Source organism: Lepidochelys kempii, chromosome 4 (assembly GCF_965140265.1).
Source record: "Lepidochelys kempii isolate rLepKem1 chromosome 4, rLepKem1.hap2, whole genome shotgun sequence".
In the NCBI taxonomy this organism is placed as follows: domain Eukaryota; kingdom Metazoa; phylum Chordata; order Testudines; family Cheloniidae; genus Lepidochelys; species Lepidochelys kempii.
Window position 1 is genome coordinate 69,191,055 of NC_133259.1, and position 14,356 is coordinate 69,205,410.

General features: G+C 44.4%; 1 protein-coding gene across 26 annotated transcripts in view; it reads right to left on the bottom strand.

Annotated features, from left to right (window-relative positions):
- NEK1 (NIMA related kinase 1) overlaps positions 1 to 14,356 on the bottom strand; it is a 189,364-nt gene that overhangs the window by 141,458 nt on the left and 33,550 nt on the right. For 17 of the 26 annotated variants that reach the window (XR_012158623.1, XR_012158624.1, XR_012158622.1 and 14 more), the window contains exons 1-3: positions 5,616 to 5,754; positions 1,580 to 1,728; positions 1,383 to 1,479 (exon numbers count right to left, since the gene is read on the bottom strand). Coding sequence is in view for 22 of the 26 variants with exons in the window: in XM_073341593.1 (XP_073197694.1) it covers positions 1,383 to 1,479; positions 1,580 to 1,696 (214 nt within the window). In the remaining 4 variants the exon portion in view is untranslated. Of the gene's footprint in view, positions 1 to 1,382; positions 1,480 to 1,579; positions 1,729 to 5,395; positions 5,561 to 5,615; positions 5,755 to 14,356 lie in introns of those variants that run through there. The other 9 variants (XM_073341591.1, XM_073341586.1, XM_073341589.1 and 6 more) reach the window with 3 other exon arrangements.

Sequence of the window (14,356 nt, forward strand, 5' to 3'; positions counted from 1 at the left end):
ATGGGAGGTAATTGTCCCACTCTACTCGGCCCTGCTGAGGCCTTATCTGCAGTATTATATCTAGCTCCAGGCACTACACTTTAAGAAGGATGTGCACACACTGGAGCGTGTCCAGAGAAGAGCAATAAAAGTGACAAGAGGTTTAGAAAAACTGACCTGAGGAAGAGTTAAACTGGGCATGTTTAGTCTTGAGAAATTAAGACTGAGGAGAGGACCTGTTAATACAGTCTTCAAATATGACAAGGGCTGTTACAATGAAGACAGTGATCAATTGTTCTCCATGTCCACTGAAGGTAGGACAAGAAGCAATCACCTTAAATCTGCACAAAGGGAGATTTAGGTCAAATATTATGAAAAACATTGTAACTATAAGGACAGTTAAGCACTAGAATAGACTTCCAAGGGAGGTTGTGGAATTCCCATCACTGGAGGCTTTTAAGAACAGGTTAGAACATCTGCCGGGGATGGTGTAGGTATACTTGGCCCTGTCACAGCACAGGGGGCTGGACTAGATGACCTCTCAAGGTCCCTTCCAGCCCTACGTTTCAATGAAGTTATTGTTGCATGGAAATGTACTTTTACAGTTACAAAATAAATGAACATACAAAGCAAACAATCACAAGGAATGTCTGATTATTCTGTTTAAATCACGGGGAACCCCAGCTGTGCACATAGGTTATGTTCATATTCTCAGCTGCTTTCAAACACTGTTTCACAAATAGCATGTTTGGCTCCTTAACTGGTCTGCTTATTCCTGTGATACCCATTGTGGCAGTGCTCTAAAATAGCTAATCACCAACCCCTTCCATCTTTCCAAGCCAGCTGATATTCACGTCTTCCATGAGGATCCTTGGTTTTGAAAGTCGTTCCCAAATCAATCAAAATCCATCAGGGCAAGCTACATGCTTCATGCATCTTTCAAGCTTTGTGGTGATGGTATGGGGTAGCTTACTGTCCTATGCCTACAAGAAATCCATTCGCAGGTCAGTCAGCTGGGTCAGTCATATTTGACTTTAGTTTGAGTACAAGAATGTAGAGCTTAGGATAGACATATATATTGGAAGAAAAAAATCTGGTTGGACCTTCCGAGCAGGAACAAGAACTCATGAACTTTTCACTTACATTAAACCTTATCCAAAAAGGGGAAGGAGCTGAAACAAACGTGTGGTGGTGTTTTGGTTTGGTTATTTCTGTGAAGCGGTGGATTACAAAATTACAGACCAGAAGGAACTGAGATAAGGAGATGAGGGGAAAATATTGGGAAGATTTATTTTTCATATCATGTACAAGTTTTAAAAAAAAAATACATGGACCATCACTTGTATTTTAATATTACTGTACATCCACTAGTTCAGGTTCCATTATGTAGTTTTGAATCTTACCTTCAAATGATTCCCGATACAGGACAATATTTGGATGTTTCATGTTTGCCAATACAGCAACTTCTCTCCTTGATTCTTCTCTCTCTTTATTGGACATCTTAAAAAAGAAAAAGGAAAAAAGAATAGACACTGTTTTCGAGAGGAGGACTACAAAAAAAACAAAACAAAACACACAGTTACTTAATAAAACCACTCACCTTAGAAATGTTTATCTCCTTAACAACATACTGTCTGCTATTTTCTTTAGCTTTGACCAGAATTGCTTTTCCAAAGGATCCTTCGCCAATCTTCTGCACTTTAATATATTTCTCCATGGTTCTTTTTCTAAGGCATCCTTACACAAGGGCTGGGCAAAAAACAGAGCATACTCTGTTAACTGAATAATAAAGTTTAGTGTCTGCCAGATCAAATTATGCATTTCACTTTCGTTTCTAATTCATTTGTCTCTTCAATTCCATAAGAAACTTCATTTCTCCTCTGCAAGTCAGTGAATCCAAATCTCAATTTCTCACCGACACCGCTTGAATGGTATAAAAATAAGGGGGCTATATTGCCATACACAGTTCAGCTCTTTCATCTTGATGGAATGAATGCAGGTAGACAGTCAGAAAATACCAAATAAAGTGAGTGCATTCAGTCTCCAAGTAGAGTCAGTATTCAGTGCCATGTTTTCTGCTTCAGCTAGCAGGTGAGAATAACTTAGATCTAAAGCACTTAGCTTCCTTTTCCTCTCCCTTAATATGATTGGGGAAGACCACTTCAGGAAGAGAGTGGGAATACTTAAATACACTTTATTAAAAAGCACCAGAATGCCTATGCTGGAAATCAGGCAAAATTATATAGCTAAAAACTGACACCAGGGCTTGAAGTTTAGTCTGTCTTCACTTCCACCAAAACCTTCCAGAAGACTTGTGTGAAGTTATCCTCCTTAACCACTTATCCTCCTTAAAAAGACATGTGACATTTATATACTTTTCAAATCTTCACCACTTTGTTATAGGTTCATCTTATGGTCTCCTTGTGTAATATATGTTTGCACTGCATTGTCTATTTGGACAGTAAACTCCTTTGAGACCGTGACTGAATTTTCCTCCATCAACACTCAGACAAAAAAATGTTAAACATTTTTTTAAATGTGTACTTTTGTACATGTGGAAAAGCGAAGCCCTCAAAGAAGTTTGGAAGTAGAAAAGTTAAGACTGTCTACAAATTCTCAACTCTGCTTCCTATGAATACATGCATTACAACATACTCTATTATTATATTGAAAAGAGAACTCTCCCTGGTATAAGCTGTGTGCCATTCAACATATGAAGCAACTGTTCAATATTATTTTCAGTGTTTGCAAAATGTAGCTCTGCTTCATTCACTAAACACTCCTATCTCACTACCCTTATTGTCCACTCTGTGGAGGACTCAACTGTGCACTTAGTAACATCACAGTAAACGCAAACTGATTTCAGCCAAAATTAAGGCACACATCCACAAGACCCAGGTCTAATTCACTATGTAGCCCTATCTTACTCACTGTGCAAATCAAACAGTCAATGACAAGTGTCTTCTATTATTACCAGTGTATTGAAAAAATTCTAAACACAAGTTTCTTATATATATTTATTGTTTCATCAATAAAATGTAGTAACGTTACATTTTTTTTATTTCAAGACTGAAGGTGAAATCCTGACTCCACTGACGTCAATGGTAGTTTTGTTTTTACTTCAGAGCAAGGACTTCACCAAAAACCTCCATTATGACTAAACCTTTGAGAAAAAAGAAATGTAAGTCCTACCCTAAGTCTTGTACAAGTTCTAGGTGACCTTGGTAAATTAACAATATTCAAGACAAAGAGTGAAACGTTGGTGTTAGAATCCATGTTTTTTTAAATCAAAATAGTACTTATCACTGTTCATCAGCAGATCTTAAAATGCTTTACAAAAAAATTTAATTAGATAACTTCTTGACAAATCTCTCCTCCCATCTTTAAAAAGGTAAATAACTAACCCAAGATCAAAAAGCAAGTTAGTATTGGAGCTAGGAACAGAACCCAGGCTACCTAGACTCCAAGTCCTATGCCCTACCTAACGGAACATACTACCTCACAAAAGTTAAGATCAAATATCAGAACAAGCAAATCTCACTTTTTTCTGTCACTCTTCAGAACTGCAGTACATTTTAAAAAAAAGGCTTAAGTTTATTGTCTCTTGGTAACTCCATATCAAATTTGCACAGTTCACACGTAAAGAAATAATCTACTAACTGCCAGGCCTGCACTCAAGTTTAGGCTGCAACAGTCAGTTCTTGTTTTCTCTCCCATATAATCACCAGTAATAAAGATTTTGCAGGCCAAATTACATATTTACAAAAACCTCCTGAGTGCTGTAAGCATGACTTGGCTTGTAGACTCTTCACTTACCATTATATATAAAGAGAAGGAGAACCCAGTTTGAAAGACTATCTTAGGCTGGAAATGGAGACGGAAAGAAGACAGATCGGGGTGGGCAAACTACGGCCTGTGGGCCAAATCCTGGAAGCTGCGACATGGCCCCGCTCCAGCTCCTACACGCTCTAATGGGAGCTGCAGGGGTGGTGCCTGCAGATGAGGCAGCGTGCAGAGATGCCTGGCCACGCCTCCACATAGGAGCCAGAGCAGGGACATGCCACTGCTTCCGGGAACCGCTTGAGGTAAGTGCTGCTCGGAGCCTGCACCCCCTGAGTCTCTCCCTATGCCCCAACCCCTGCCCCGCTCTCCAAACCCCTCAATCCCAGCCTGAAGCATCCTCCTGCACCCCAAACCTCTCATCCCCAGAGCCCACACCCCTAGCCGGAACCTGCACCCCTTCCTCAGCCATGGTCCCCCTCCTGCCCTCCAAACCCCCCAGCCCCACCCCAGAGGCCACACCCCAACCCCAATTTTGTGAGCATTCATGGCCCGCCATACAATTTCTATTCCCTGATATGGCCCTTCGGCCAAAAAGTTTGCCCACCCCTGAGATAGACTAAAATAACTCAGAAGGCTAGGAAGAACATTTGATCAACCTCAAGCAGTCAGACAAACTAGCCAGAGTTACCAAAGAGAGGTAACTGAGATCTACCAACTAAACGTTGTCAGATTAAGAGAAAGGAGACCCACCTAGGGCTGGGCAAGAGAAAAAAGTACAAAAGAACGAGGAACCAGTTCAAACTCAGAATTGTCTTCTTAGGTACTACTTGCAGCAAAGAGTCTTTCTACCAACCCAGCATAGTACAGAGGTGATCTTCAACTGCACTATGAAGTTTTCCATTTATTACTTTCTGTAGTTCATCATCTAAGTTTAATAAACTTTGTTTTTAGTCAAGCTAATTTGGAGCTTTTAGCTATACTTAGAGGTTATTGCTGGGAGCTATCCCAAGAGGAGGTAAACTACCCTTTAGCAACTAAAAAGCCTTTGGGAGGAGAAAAGCTGAGGCTAAGCACAGTCCAACCAAAGACAAGAACCACAGTTTGCTCCTAATTAGACGCTTAGTTTCTTGTAGACATCATGGTAAACGGGTGTCTTAAGAAGGGATCTGAAGAGGGGAGGGTGATGGCTTTGTCGATCTGTGCAGGAAAGACATTGAGGTGCACAAAAGGCATCACGGAAGCCAACGCTGAGGGACAAAGATATTTATGGGCGAGAGGGCGGCACCACGGCTAGGTGGAGGGCAAGTTGAGATGGAAACAGGCACATGAGTAGGGAGGGGCCAGGCTACGCCAAACAGCGCTGCTCCCCCAAGGGGCCCTCATAGGTCAGCGGCTGCAGGCCTAAGACCCAGGAGACAGACCCAGACTCCGGTGCCCGCGGGTTACACTTGTGCCCAGCAGCCCCACGGGCAGCCGATGGGAGGAGCCGGCCGCAGGGCGAGGGCAGCGGTGACCTGCGGACGAAGGGTCGCCACCCCCCAAAGGACAGGGAGCCGCAGAACCACCCCCTCCCCCAGGACTACGGATAAACCGCCCGCCCCGACCGGCTCCCGCGGTACCAGCCCAGCCTCACCCCCAGCCTCGATCGGCAGCGCCCACAGCTGCACCAGAGAGACCGGAGACCCCCAACGGCGGACAGGCGCTGCCCCGGCCAAGCCCCCGCGCCGCCTCCTTGGCGGGGAAGACGAGCTGCTCCCCAGCAGCCGGACCCAGCAGCCGGACCCAGCAACCGCCGCGCCGCGCCCCCTCCCCAACGCCCCTGCCCCTGCCGCAGCAGCCACCGCTCAACCCACCTTCGCCACAGACCCAGCTCTCGCACCGTAATGGGTGAGCGCGTCCCAACGCCGGCTCCCATTGGATGATGCGAGCCAAGCAAGTACGGCTGCGCCTCCCAGCTAGCGGGGCAGCGATTGTGGCTTCACCCTGGTAACGCGGCGCAAAGAAACACGTGACAGCAAAGAGCGGAGAGAGGCAAGTTCCACGCGCGCAGCGGCGGGGCGGGGCTCAGGGGTGATTGACGGAGGAGGGTATTTGCGAATTTGTGCTGCATCAATGTCTATGAATGAACGTGCGACTCCATCCATCTCTTTACGGTTGCCAACCCTCCAGGATTGGCCTGGAGTCTTTCGGAATCTGCATCGATCTCCCAGTGACTACTGAAAGCAATCTGGGAGATTTTAATAGGAGATTTTAAGAAATGACATTACTTCATGGACGAAAAAAAAAATCTTCCTGAATAGCTTCACAGTTCGCAACCCTACCTAGTGTATGCATACCTGTGCCTCAGAGTATGTGGGTGCATGGACACATCTCTGTGTGTATCTGTTCACATGTGTTCATGAATGAGCATGCGTCTGCATCCATTTCCATACACGCATGGACTTGAATGGACATCTGTGCATGGTGTCTGTCTACATGCATATAAGGGCATAAGGCTATCTGTCTCTGTGCATATAGCTATGCCTACGTGACCATATATATCCATGTCTCTTTCCATACTTGTTTCTGAGTGGCCAGCCATGTTTTTGTGCTTGTGCATAAATTTTCATGTGTGACATGGCTGTGCATGTGTGTCTGTAATTCTATTCATGTGAATCCCCAGGTGTTGGATGCCTTTAAGTATAGGGATTGGTGCATGTATATGTATGTTCCCGTATATGTATGCAGATCACTGCTTGCTGTGTTATATTATTGTCAGAATATAAACAGGTTTTTTGTATATGGGCATATGCATGTAAGTGTGTGTGTTCATGCATCTGAGTATAAATGGGGATGCATGATAAGTTGTACTTATGTGTGTGCGCATGAGCTTCTGAGCAGTACTGAATGTAGTATTAATAAGTTTTATCTTACACTAAGCTTATCCAGCGATCTAAAAGACAGAGCAAGATACACTGTGGATTTTACATGTGGATGTGTATCTGGTACTATAGGTATGAATGTTAACCCCAACATCAAAGAACATTTGTACCTATTGATAAAATAGATGAGGCAATAGCAAACTACGGCCTAATGGGAATAAAATAATTATTTATGTTTAAGGAAAAAGACAATCTTCAAAAACTGTCATTAAGAGTTTATATTTTACAAGACAAAAAGCCTGGCAGTTGATGTTATCTCAAGCTGCTGACAGGTCTCTTTCCAGACTCTGACAGACTAGCTCTTTTCCCTGTATAGCACTCACAATGGTCCAAATAAAGTCTCAGCAAAACTCCCACAGTTTCCCAACCTGGCCATAAAAACATTTGAGATGGAGCTCATTCTATTCCTTTGTGCCTGCTGGAGAGATGATTTAGGAGAAGGATGGGGTTTGGGTTACTTACATTTTTAATCTACTAACTAATCTACTAATTGTTAACATATAAAAGACAACTGCTTTAATATTATGTCCTTTTATTTTTCATGGAATCTTATTCTATTCTTTTAGTTGAATCTGCAGCTAACTTGTTCAGACCTCTACTTTTAAGGTACTTGTGTAGTGATATACTGACAGGTCTCATTATCCCTTTTTCCATCATTTAGAGTCACTCCCAATAAATCTACAAACTTATTTGCTCTCATCTGCTTTTGTATTTTTCCCTTTCTCCTTAAACTGCTCTTCAGCTTAATTGTCACCAGATGTCCCTTCCTCTCTGTCAGTCTTACTCTTCCCATTTCTTTAAATGAACTGCTTCAGGAATGGAGTGGAGTTTTCAAAGTTCAAGATGACAAGCCCTGACATGGTCACTGGGAGAAGGTATACAAACCCCACAGTAGCCAGGAAAAGGTTGAGTTACTGTGGGCTCAGTCAGCCCCACCCTGCTATACCTGCAGTAGATGTCAGGCTTGGGGGGACGGGGGGAGAAGGGTAGAGTGCAGGTCAATTGGGAGGTGGCTAGGGCGAAAAGAAGTTACTCACCTTGTGCAGTAATGATGGTTCTTCAAGATGTGTCCCCCTATGGGTGCTCCACTGTTGGTGTATATGCGACCCTGCGCTTCTGATCGGAGATCTTTGGTAGCAGTGTCTGTTCGGCCTGCACATGTGCTTTCCCCTCCTCATGCTCTGCCTCAAGGCTAATTAGTGCTGCACAGGCAAACTGCCTTCAGTGCATTCTCCACCTCAAAAAGAAAAGGAGTACTTGTGGCACCTTCGAGACTAACCAATTTATTTGAGCACAAGCTTTCGTGAGCTACAGCTCACTTCATCGGATGCATACTGTGGAAAATACAGAAGATGTTTTTATACACACAAACCATGAAAAAATGGGTGTTTATCACTACAAAAGGTTTTCTCTCCCCTCACCCTACTCTCCCGCTGGTAATAGCTTATCTAAAGTGATCACTCTCCTTACAATGTGTATGATAATCAAGGTGGGCCATTTCCAGCACAAATCCAGGGTTTAACAAGAACGTCTGAGAAACGGGGGGGGAGGGGGGATTAAACAATGGGAAATAGGTTACTTTTTATAATGACTCAACCCTTCCCAGTCTCTATTCAAGCCTAAGTTAATTGTATCCAATTTGCAAATTAATTCCAATTCAGCAGTCCTCGTTGGAGTCTGTTTTCAAAGTTTTTTTGTTGAAGGATAGTCACTTTGAGATCAGAAATCGAGTGACCAGAGAGATTGAAGTGTTCTCCGACTCGTTTTTGAATGTTATAATTCTTGACATCTGATTTGTGTCCATTTAGTCTTTTACGTAGAGACTGTCCAGTCTGCCCAATGTACATGGCAGAGGGGCATTGCTGGCACATGATGGCATATATCACATTGGTGGATGTGCAGGTGAACGAGCCTTTAATAGTGTGGCTGATGTTGTTAGGCCCTGTGATGGGGAGGGTGGGGGGAGAGAAAACCTTTTGTAGTGATAAACACCCATTATTTCAAAGTTTGTGTGTATAAAAACATCTTCTGTATTTTCCACAGTATGCATCCGATGAAGTGAGCTGTAGCTCACGAAAGCTTATGCGCAAATAAATTGGTTAGTCTCTAAGGTGCCACAAGTACTCCTTTTCTTTTTGTGAATACAGACTAACACGGCTGTTACTCTGAAACTTCTCTACCTCAGAGTCCCTATCAAGAACTCCTGTCACAACAGTCTCTCGTGAGAAGGGGCGCTGGAGGAGGACAAGGGGGAGGGAGAGAGGTGAAGTGGATCGAACACCCATTGAAGATAATCTCCAAAACCCATCTGTCAGATGTTATGAGTTTCCAGTTATGGCAGAACAAAGCAAGGCGGCATCCAAAGGAATGCAATGGGTTGGGAAGTGGCAGCTGATGTCAAAGGGAGTGGTCTCTCGGGGCCTCAACCAGGATGTCAAAACTGATGTTCTGAAGTGGCAGACTGTGATGATGAAAATTGAGGACCTAATGGTTTGTGGCTCTAGAATTTGGATTTCTTTCTCTGTGGCTCATAGTAGCATTGTGGTGGGAACTGTGGTGTATGCAGTCTGTGAGAAGATTAAGGACTAAATTTTCTTTTTTGTCTGGGTGTACAGATCCACAGTGACCAAAGTGTGGCTCTGGAGTCCTTAAATGTGTGGCGTGACATGTTGGTCTTCTCAGAAAACAATGCAGAGCCTTAGAAGGGGAGGTCTTTGAAAGTTAGTTGCACCTCCTTTGGGAAGCCTGAAAGATGCAACCACGAAGCTCACCATATCACAACCGCTGTTGAGATGGACCAAGCCACTATGTCATCTGGAGTACTGTTTTTGCCACCAATCGCCCTTCGTTGATAGTGGCTCAAAATTGTTCCCGTTGCGATCCCAGGAGATGGTCAATAAAGATGTTAAGTTTGGTATAGTTCATGTAATCATATTTTGCTTTTAAGGCCTGGTAGTTGGCAATTCTAAATTGCAGAGTAGCAGAAGAATAGGCCTTTTGTCCAGTAAGTCAAGGCACTTCCAATCCCTATCATAAGGGATGGACTTAGAATGATGTTGCTGGCCACAGGAGTTCACTGCATTTGTCACAGTGGAATTAGGCAGAGGGTGTGAAAAAAGAAATTCTATATCCCAAGGAGGTAAATATGATTTTTTATTGGCCCGTTTGCATGTTGGTGTGGCTGATGCTGGCAACTGCCATATAAGCTTAGCTATGTCCAAAAGTACCTCATTGATGGGGAGCACTATCCTGGAGGAGGAGGATGGACTACATATGGACTATCCTTGGACTATAAGGTGGATAGAAAGCTGGCTAGATTGTCGGGCTCAACGGGTAGTGATCAATGGCTCCATCTCTAGTTGGCAGCCGGTATCAAGTGTCGGTCCTGGGGCCGGGTTTGTTCAATATCTTCATAAATGATCTGGAGGATGGTGTGGATTGCACCCTCAGCAAGTTTGCAGATGACACTAAACTGGGAGGAGAGGTAGATACGCTGGAGGGTAGGGATAGGCTACAGAGGGCCCTAGACAAATTGGAGCATTGGGCCAAAAGAAATCTGATGAGGTTCAACAAGGACAAGTGCAGAGTCCTGCACTTAGGACGGAAGAATCCAATGCACCGCTACAGACTAGGGACCGAATGGCTCGGCAGCAGTTCTGCAGAAAAGGACCTAGGGGTTACAGTGGATGAGAAGCTGGATTATGAGTCAACAGTGTGTCCTTGTTGCCAAGAAGGCCAATGGCATTTTGGGATGTATATGTAGGGGCATTGCCAGCAGATCGAGGGACATGATCGTTCCCCTCTATTCGACACTGGTGAGGCCTCATCTGGAGTACTGTGTCCAGTTTTGGGCTCCACACTACAAGAAGGATGTGGAAAAATTGGAAAGAGTCCAGCGGAGGGCAACAAAAATGATTAAGGGACTGGAACACATGAGTTATGAGGAGAGGCTGGGGGAACTGGGGATGGTTAGTCTACGGAAGAAAAGAATGAGGGGGGATTTGATAGCTGCTTTCAACTACCTGAAAGGGGGTTCCAAAGAAGATGGCTCTAGAGTGTTCTCAGTGGTAGCAGATGACAGAACAAGGAGTAATGATCTCAAGTTGCAGTGGGGGAGATTTAGATTGGATATTAGGAAAAACTTTTTCACTAGGAGAGTGGTGAAACACTGGAATGAGTTATCTAGGGAGGTGGTGGAATCTCCTTCCTTTGAAGTTTTTAAGGTCAGGTTTGACAAAGCCCTGGCTGGGATGATTTAATTGGGGATCGGTCCTGCTTTGAGCAGGGGGTTGCACGAGATGACCTCCTGAGGTCCCTTCCAACCCTGATATTCTAAGATTCTGTGATTCTATGTGTGTAGAATATCCAACAGCTTATGGTGTCTTCTACCTCCTTGAGAGGTATTTGTAAGGTATGTGCCACCCTCTTAGTCAGGTCTTGGAAGAGTTTAAAATCGCCTGCCATAACGGTAGAGGGGGCATTACTGCCTCATCTAGAGAGGAGGAAGAGATGTTGGTATGTGGTGTAACCTCCTACTCTAGTCCAACCTTCTGCTCCTTCCAGGATCTCCTCAGGAGGTTCTGAGGCTCTAAAGACAGTGGCTGAGGGGGTATGCCTTGCAGTCTCTGGGTGCGTAATGCTAGACATCCAGCAGGCATGTGCCTATAAGCTGCCCATGGATCCCAATAGGGTCACTGGGGTGGTGCAAAAGCCCATAATTAGTCATACCACAGGAGTTGAGGTCCAGACCTATCGTGAAGGGATACCTGGGAAGGCCCGGGTTGGTAGCGGGAGGAAGCATAGTGAGATGGATGGGAGAAGACCTCCTGGTCACTATCCATCTCTCCACTGGGACATGGTGGAGCTGATGCAGAGATTGGAGGTGCATGGCTCAGTGCCAGTGCTGATCCGGTGCTCAAGATGTGCCTGGTACCAAATAGGGAGACTCCAGTACCTCAGATACCATGAGGTCTTTAGAGAATCTAAATTCCTGAGGTGCTGCAGTAATCAGTTCCATCAGTTGTTGCCAGTAATAAATCGGCAGTACAGAGAGAGCTGGCGATGTTGGCCGCACTGAGCAGTCTGATGATAGTTGCCTTGCAGTCATCAGTACCAAGGGCATCCATACCAATGTCGTCTTCCCAGAAGTGACACGGTCTCCACTCCTCTCCCTGTCTGATGGTACTGCTGCTTCAGTGTCTATGCCCATGGGGTCTTTAGGCAAGCCATCAGTATCTGTCACACCAGACCCATGAGATCTGTGGGTACCATGCTTGGGTGCCATCGATACCAAGGAGACCAAACATGCTGAGGATCTCCTCTGGCTGGTTCAGGGCTCACTGTGAGGGCTCAAAGCTCTCTTTTTGGAGGTATTACATGGGGAGTCCGAGGATTTCTTCCTCGATTCACTGGCCTTGGTGATGGAAATCCGTGGACAAGACTGATATTGCCTGGGAGACACTGGGCACGGGTCAGATGCAGGTGAAAAGCTCCATCCATGAGGAGCAATTTTAGTTTCAATTACTGTTTTTTTCAGGGTCTGGTCTTTAGCTACTAACAGAAGGTACACTTGTTCTGAATATGGCCCTCTCAGAGGCAACAGACACAGTGGGAATGTTCATCCATTACTGGAATGGACTCCTTGCAGGAGAGGCACTTGGGGGTAGAAGTCATTAGCTGAGGCTGTCCAGCTGATGGAGAATTATATGGTTGCCTTACGGGCATATAGTGAAAGACTGCTTGAAACAAAGGGGTCAACTTTGGCAGAGGAAAGCCCTGGGAAGTCAGGGCTGAGGGGCTGGCAGGTTCTGGTAGGGAAGCCTGGATAACGTAGGGCAGAATCTGGGAAGAAGAGCACGAGCCACCTGCTGTTCCTGAGAAAGGAAAACCAGGGTGCTGGTTCTGGCTTGTTTTATTGTTTAAGATCTGCCCAAGGGTCTGGGCCAGGTTCTGATCTTGCCCCCACCCAGGGCCAGTAGCCTGCTTTCATGAGGGTGTCCACGTAGCATGAGCTGAAGCTGCCCATACATGGAGTGCAGCTATGTGCAGGCAGGCAAGAAAGCTGGACAGGCAAACTAAGCCTGGCCAAGCTGACCATCCCCATCTATGTGGATGGGGCTGAGGTGACAGGTCTGTTTGACTTAGGGTGTGATCAAATCCTCTCCAGGACCACTTGGTAGAGGACACAGGGCCCCATGGGGAGACCATTTACCTACAAAATGTTCATAGCAGTGTTAAGCTATCCAGGTATGCAGGCCAAACGAACCATAAGGGAACGCACTGGGTCCCTACCAGTGGGTATGGTCTGTAAATCACTTATAGGAATTCTTGTAAATTTTAGATTGGAGAAAAAAATATGTCAGAAGTGATTTTTACCTACCTATATTAAAGAATTAGAAATTAAAATGTTTGTGCATGATAAATACCTTTATTTACCTCTTACACGCCTGCTCATCTTAATAATTCTACAAAAAAATCTGTTCTAATTGGCAGCTTTCACATCTCTTGGATGGTCCCTCACACAGACTTAAGCCACACCACATAGAGAATTGAACCGTTTCAAGACTGAAGTTTGCTGCTGAAATGGTTACATATATCCACACTGATCAGCCTATTTTCTTTAACTTAGCGCATTACTGCATTTATGCCAAAACTCCATTGTCCAGCCCTCTAGAGCATGTACACAGTAGGTACTGTAGTTTCCATTGTATCAGTGACAGCTGGTAGTGCCACCTATACTTATAGTTGCCTGACACTAGCTGTCACAAATGATAGATCCAAAATTAGTGGATACTTTTTTATTTTAATCTCTATGTCTCAGTTCTCCATCTGTAAAATGGGGATAATACTACCCCCTTTGTTTTCAGGAGCGTAGTGAAATGTAATGAACATTTGGAAAGCACTAAGATGCTATAGTAATGAATGCTATAGGAAAACCCTTGAGGAAATTAATTATTCTGCATTGAGAATGGAGTTTGAATATCTTGCAGGAAATAATGGGAAGGTGGGCATGTGTGACATTATTGACATAAATTGTGACTATATAGATCATTGTTGCAACCACTGTTGTATATTTGCAGCAAATATTGTACAAACGTTGTCATGTGAGGTGTCTATAAAAAGGTTATGATTTGCTGGTTATGATTATGCTATCTGTATGCATGTATCATTTTTGTAGTTGAAATTATGAATATTGGCTATGTACTTGTATCTCAATGTGTTTGATTCTAAATAGCCTCAATGAAGTATTTGGTCAGCTTCTTGAGAAGGGACTATTCTCAGTAAGTGCCCGATCAAGAAACACTTAATTGACAATGGACTTTGGGAGATGTGAATCTACATCTGAGCTTTCCTGGGAACGTTCAAACTAACATGTAAACAATGGCATCAGCCTGCAAACTGAGTCATGCATGGACATGTGACTTACCCATGTGACTCCAAGCTCCATCTTGCTGTTGTGATTTTCCATAGTAAGAACAAAGAGGGGGTCCTTCCATGGGAAGAGAATATAAAAGGCCCTGAAAACCCCTCCTTCTTGTCTTCAATCCTGCTTCTTACTTCTTGAGGAACCTTGCTACAAACTGAAGCTCTGAACTAAGGACTGAATGACCCATCCCAGTTATGGATGTACTCTGAGACTTGATTTGAACCTGCATTTTATTATATCATGGCTG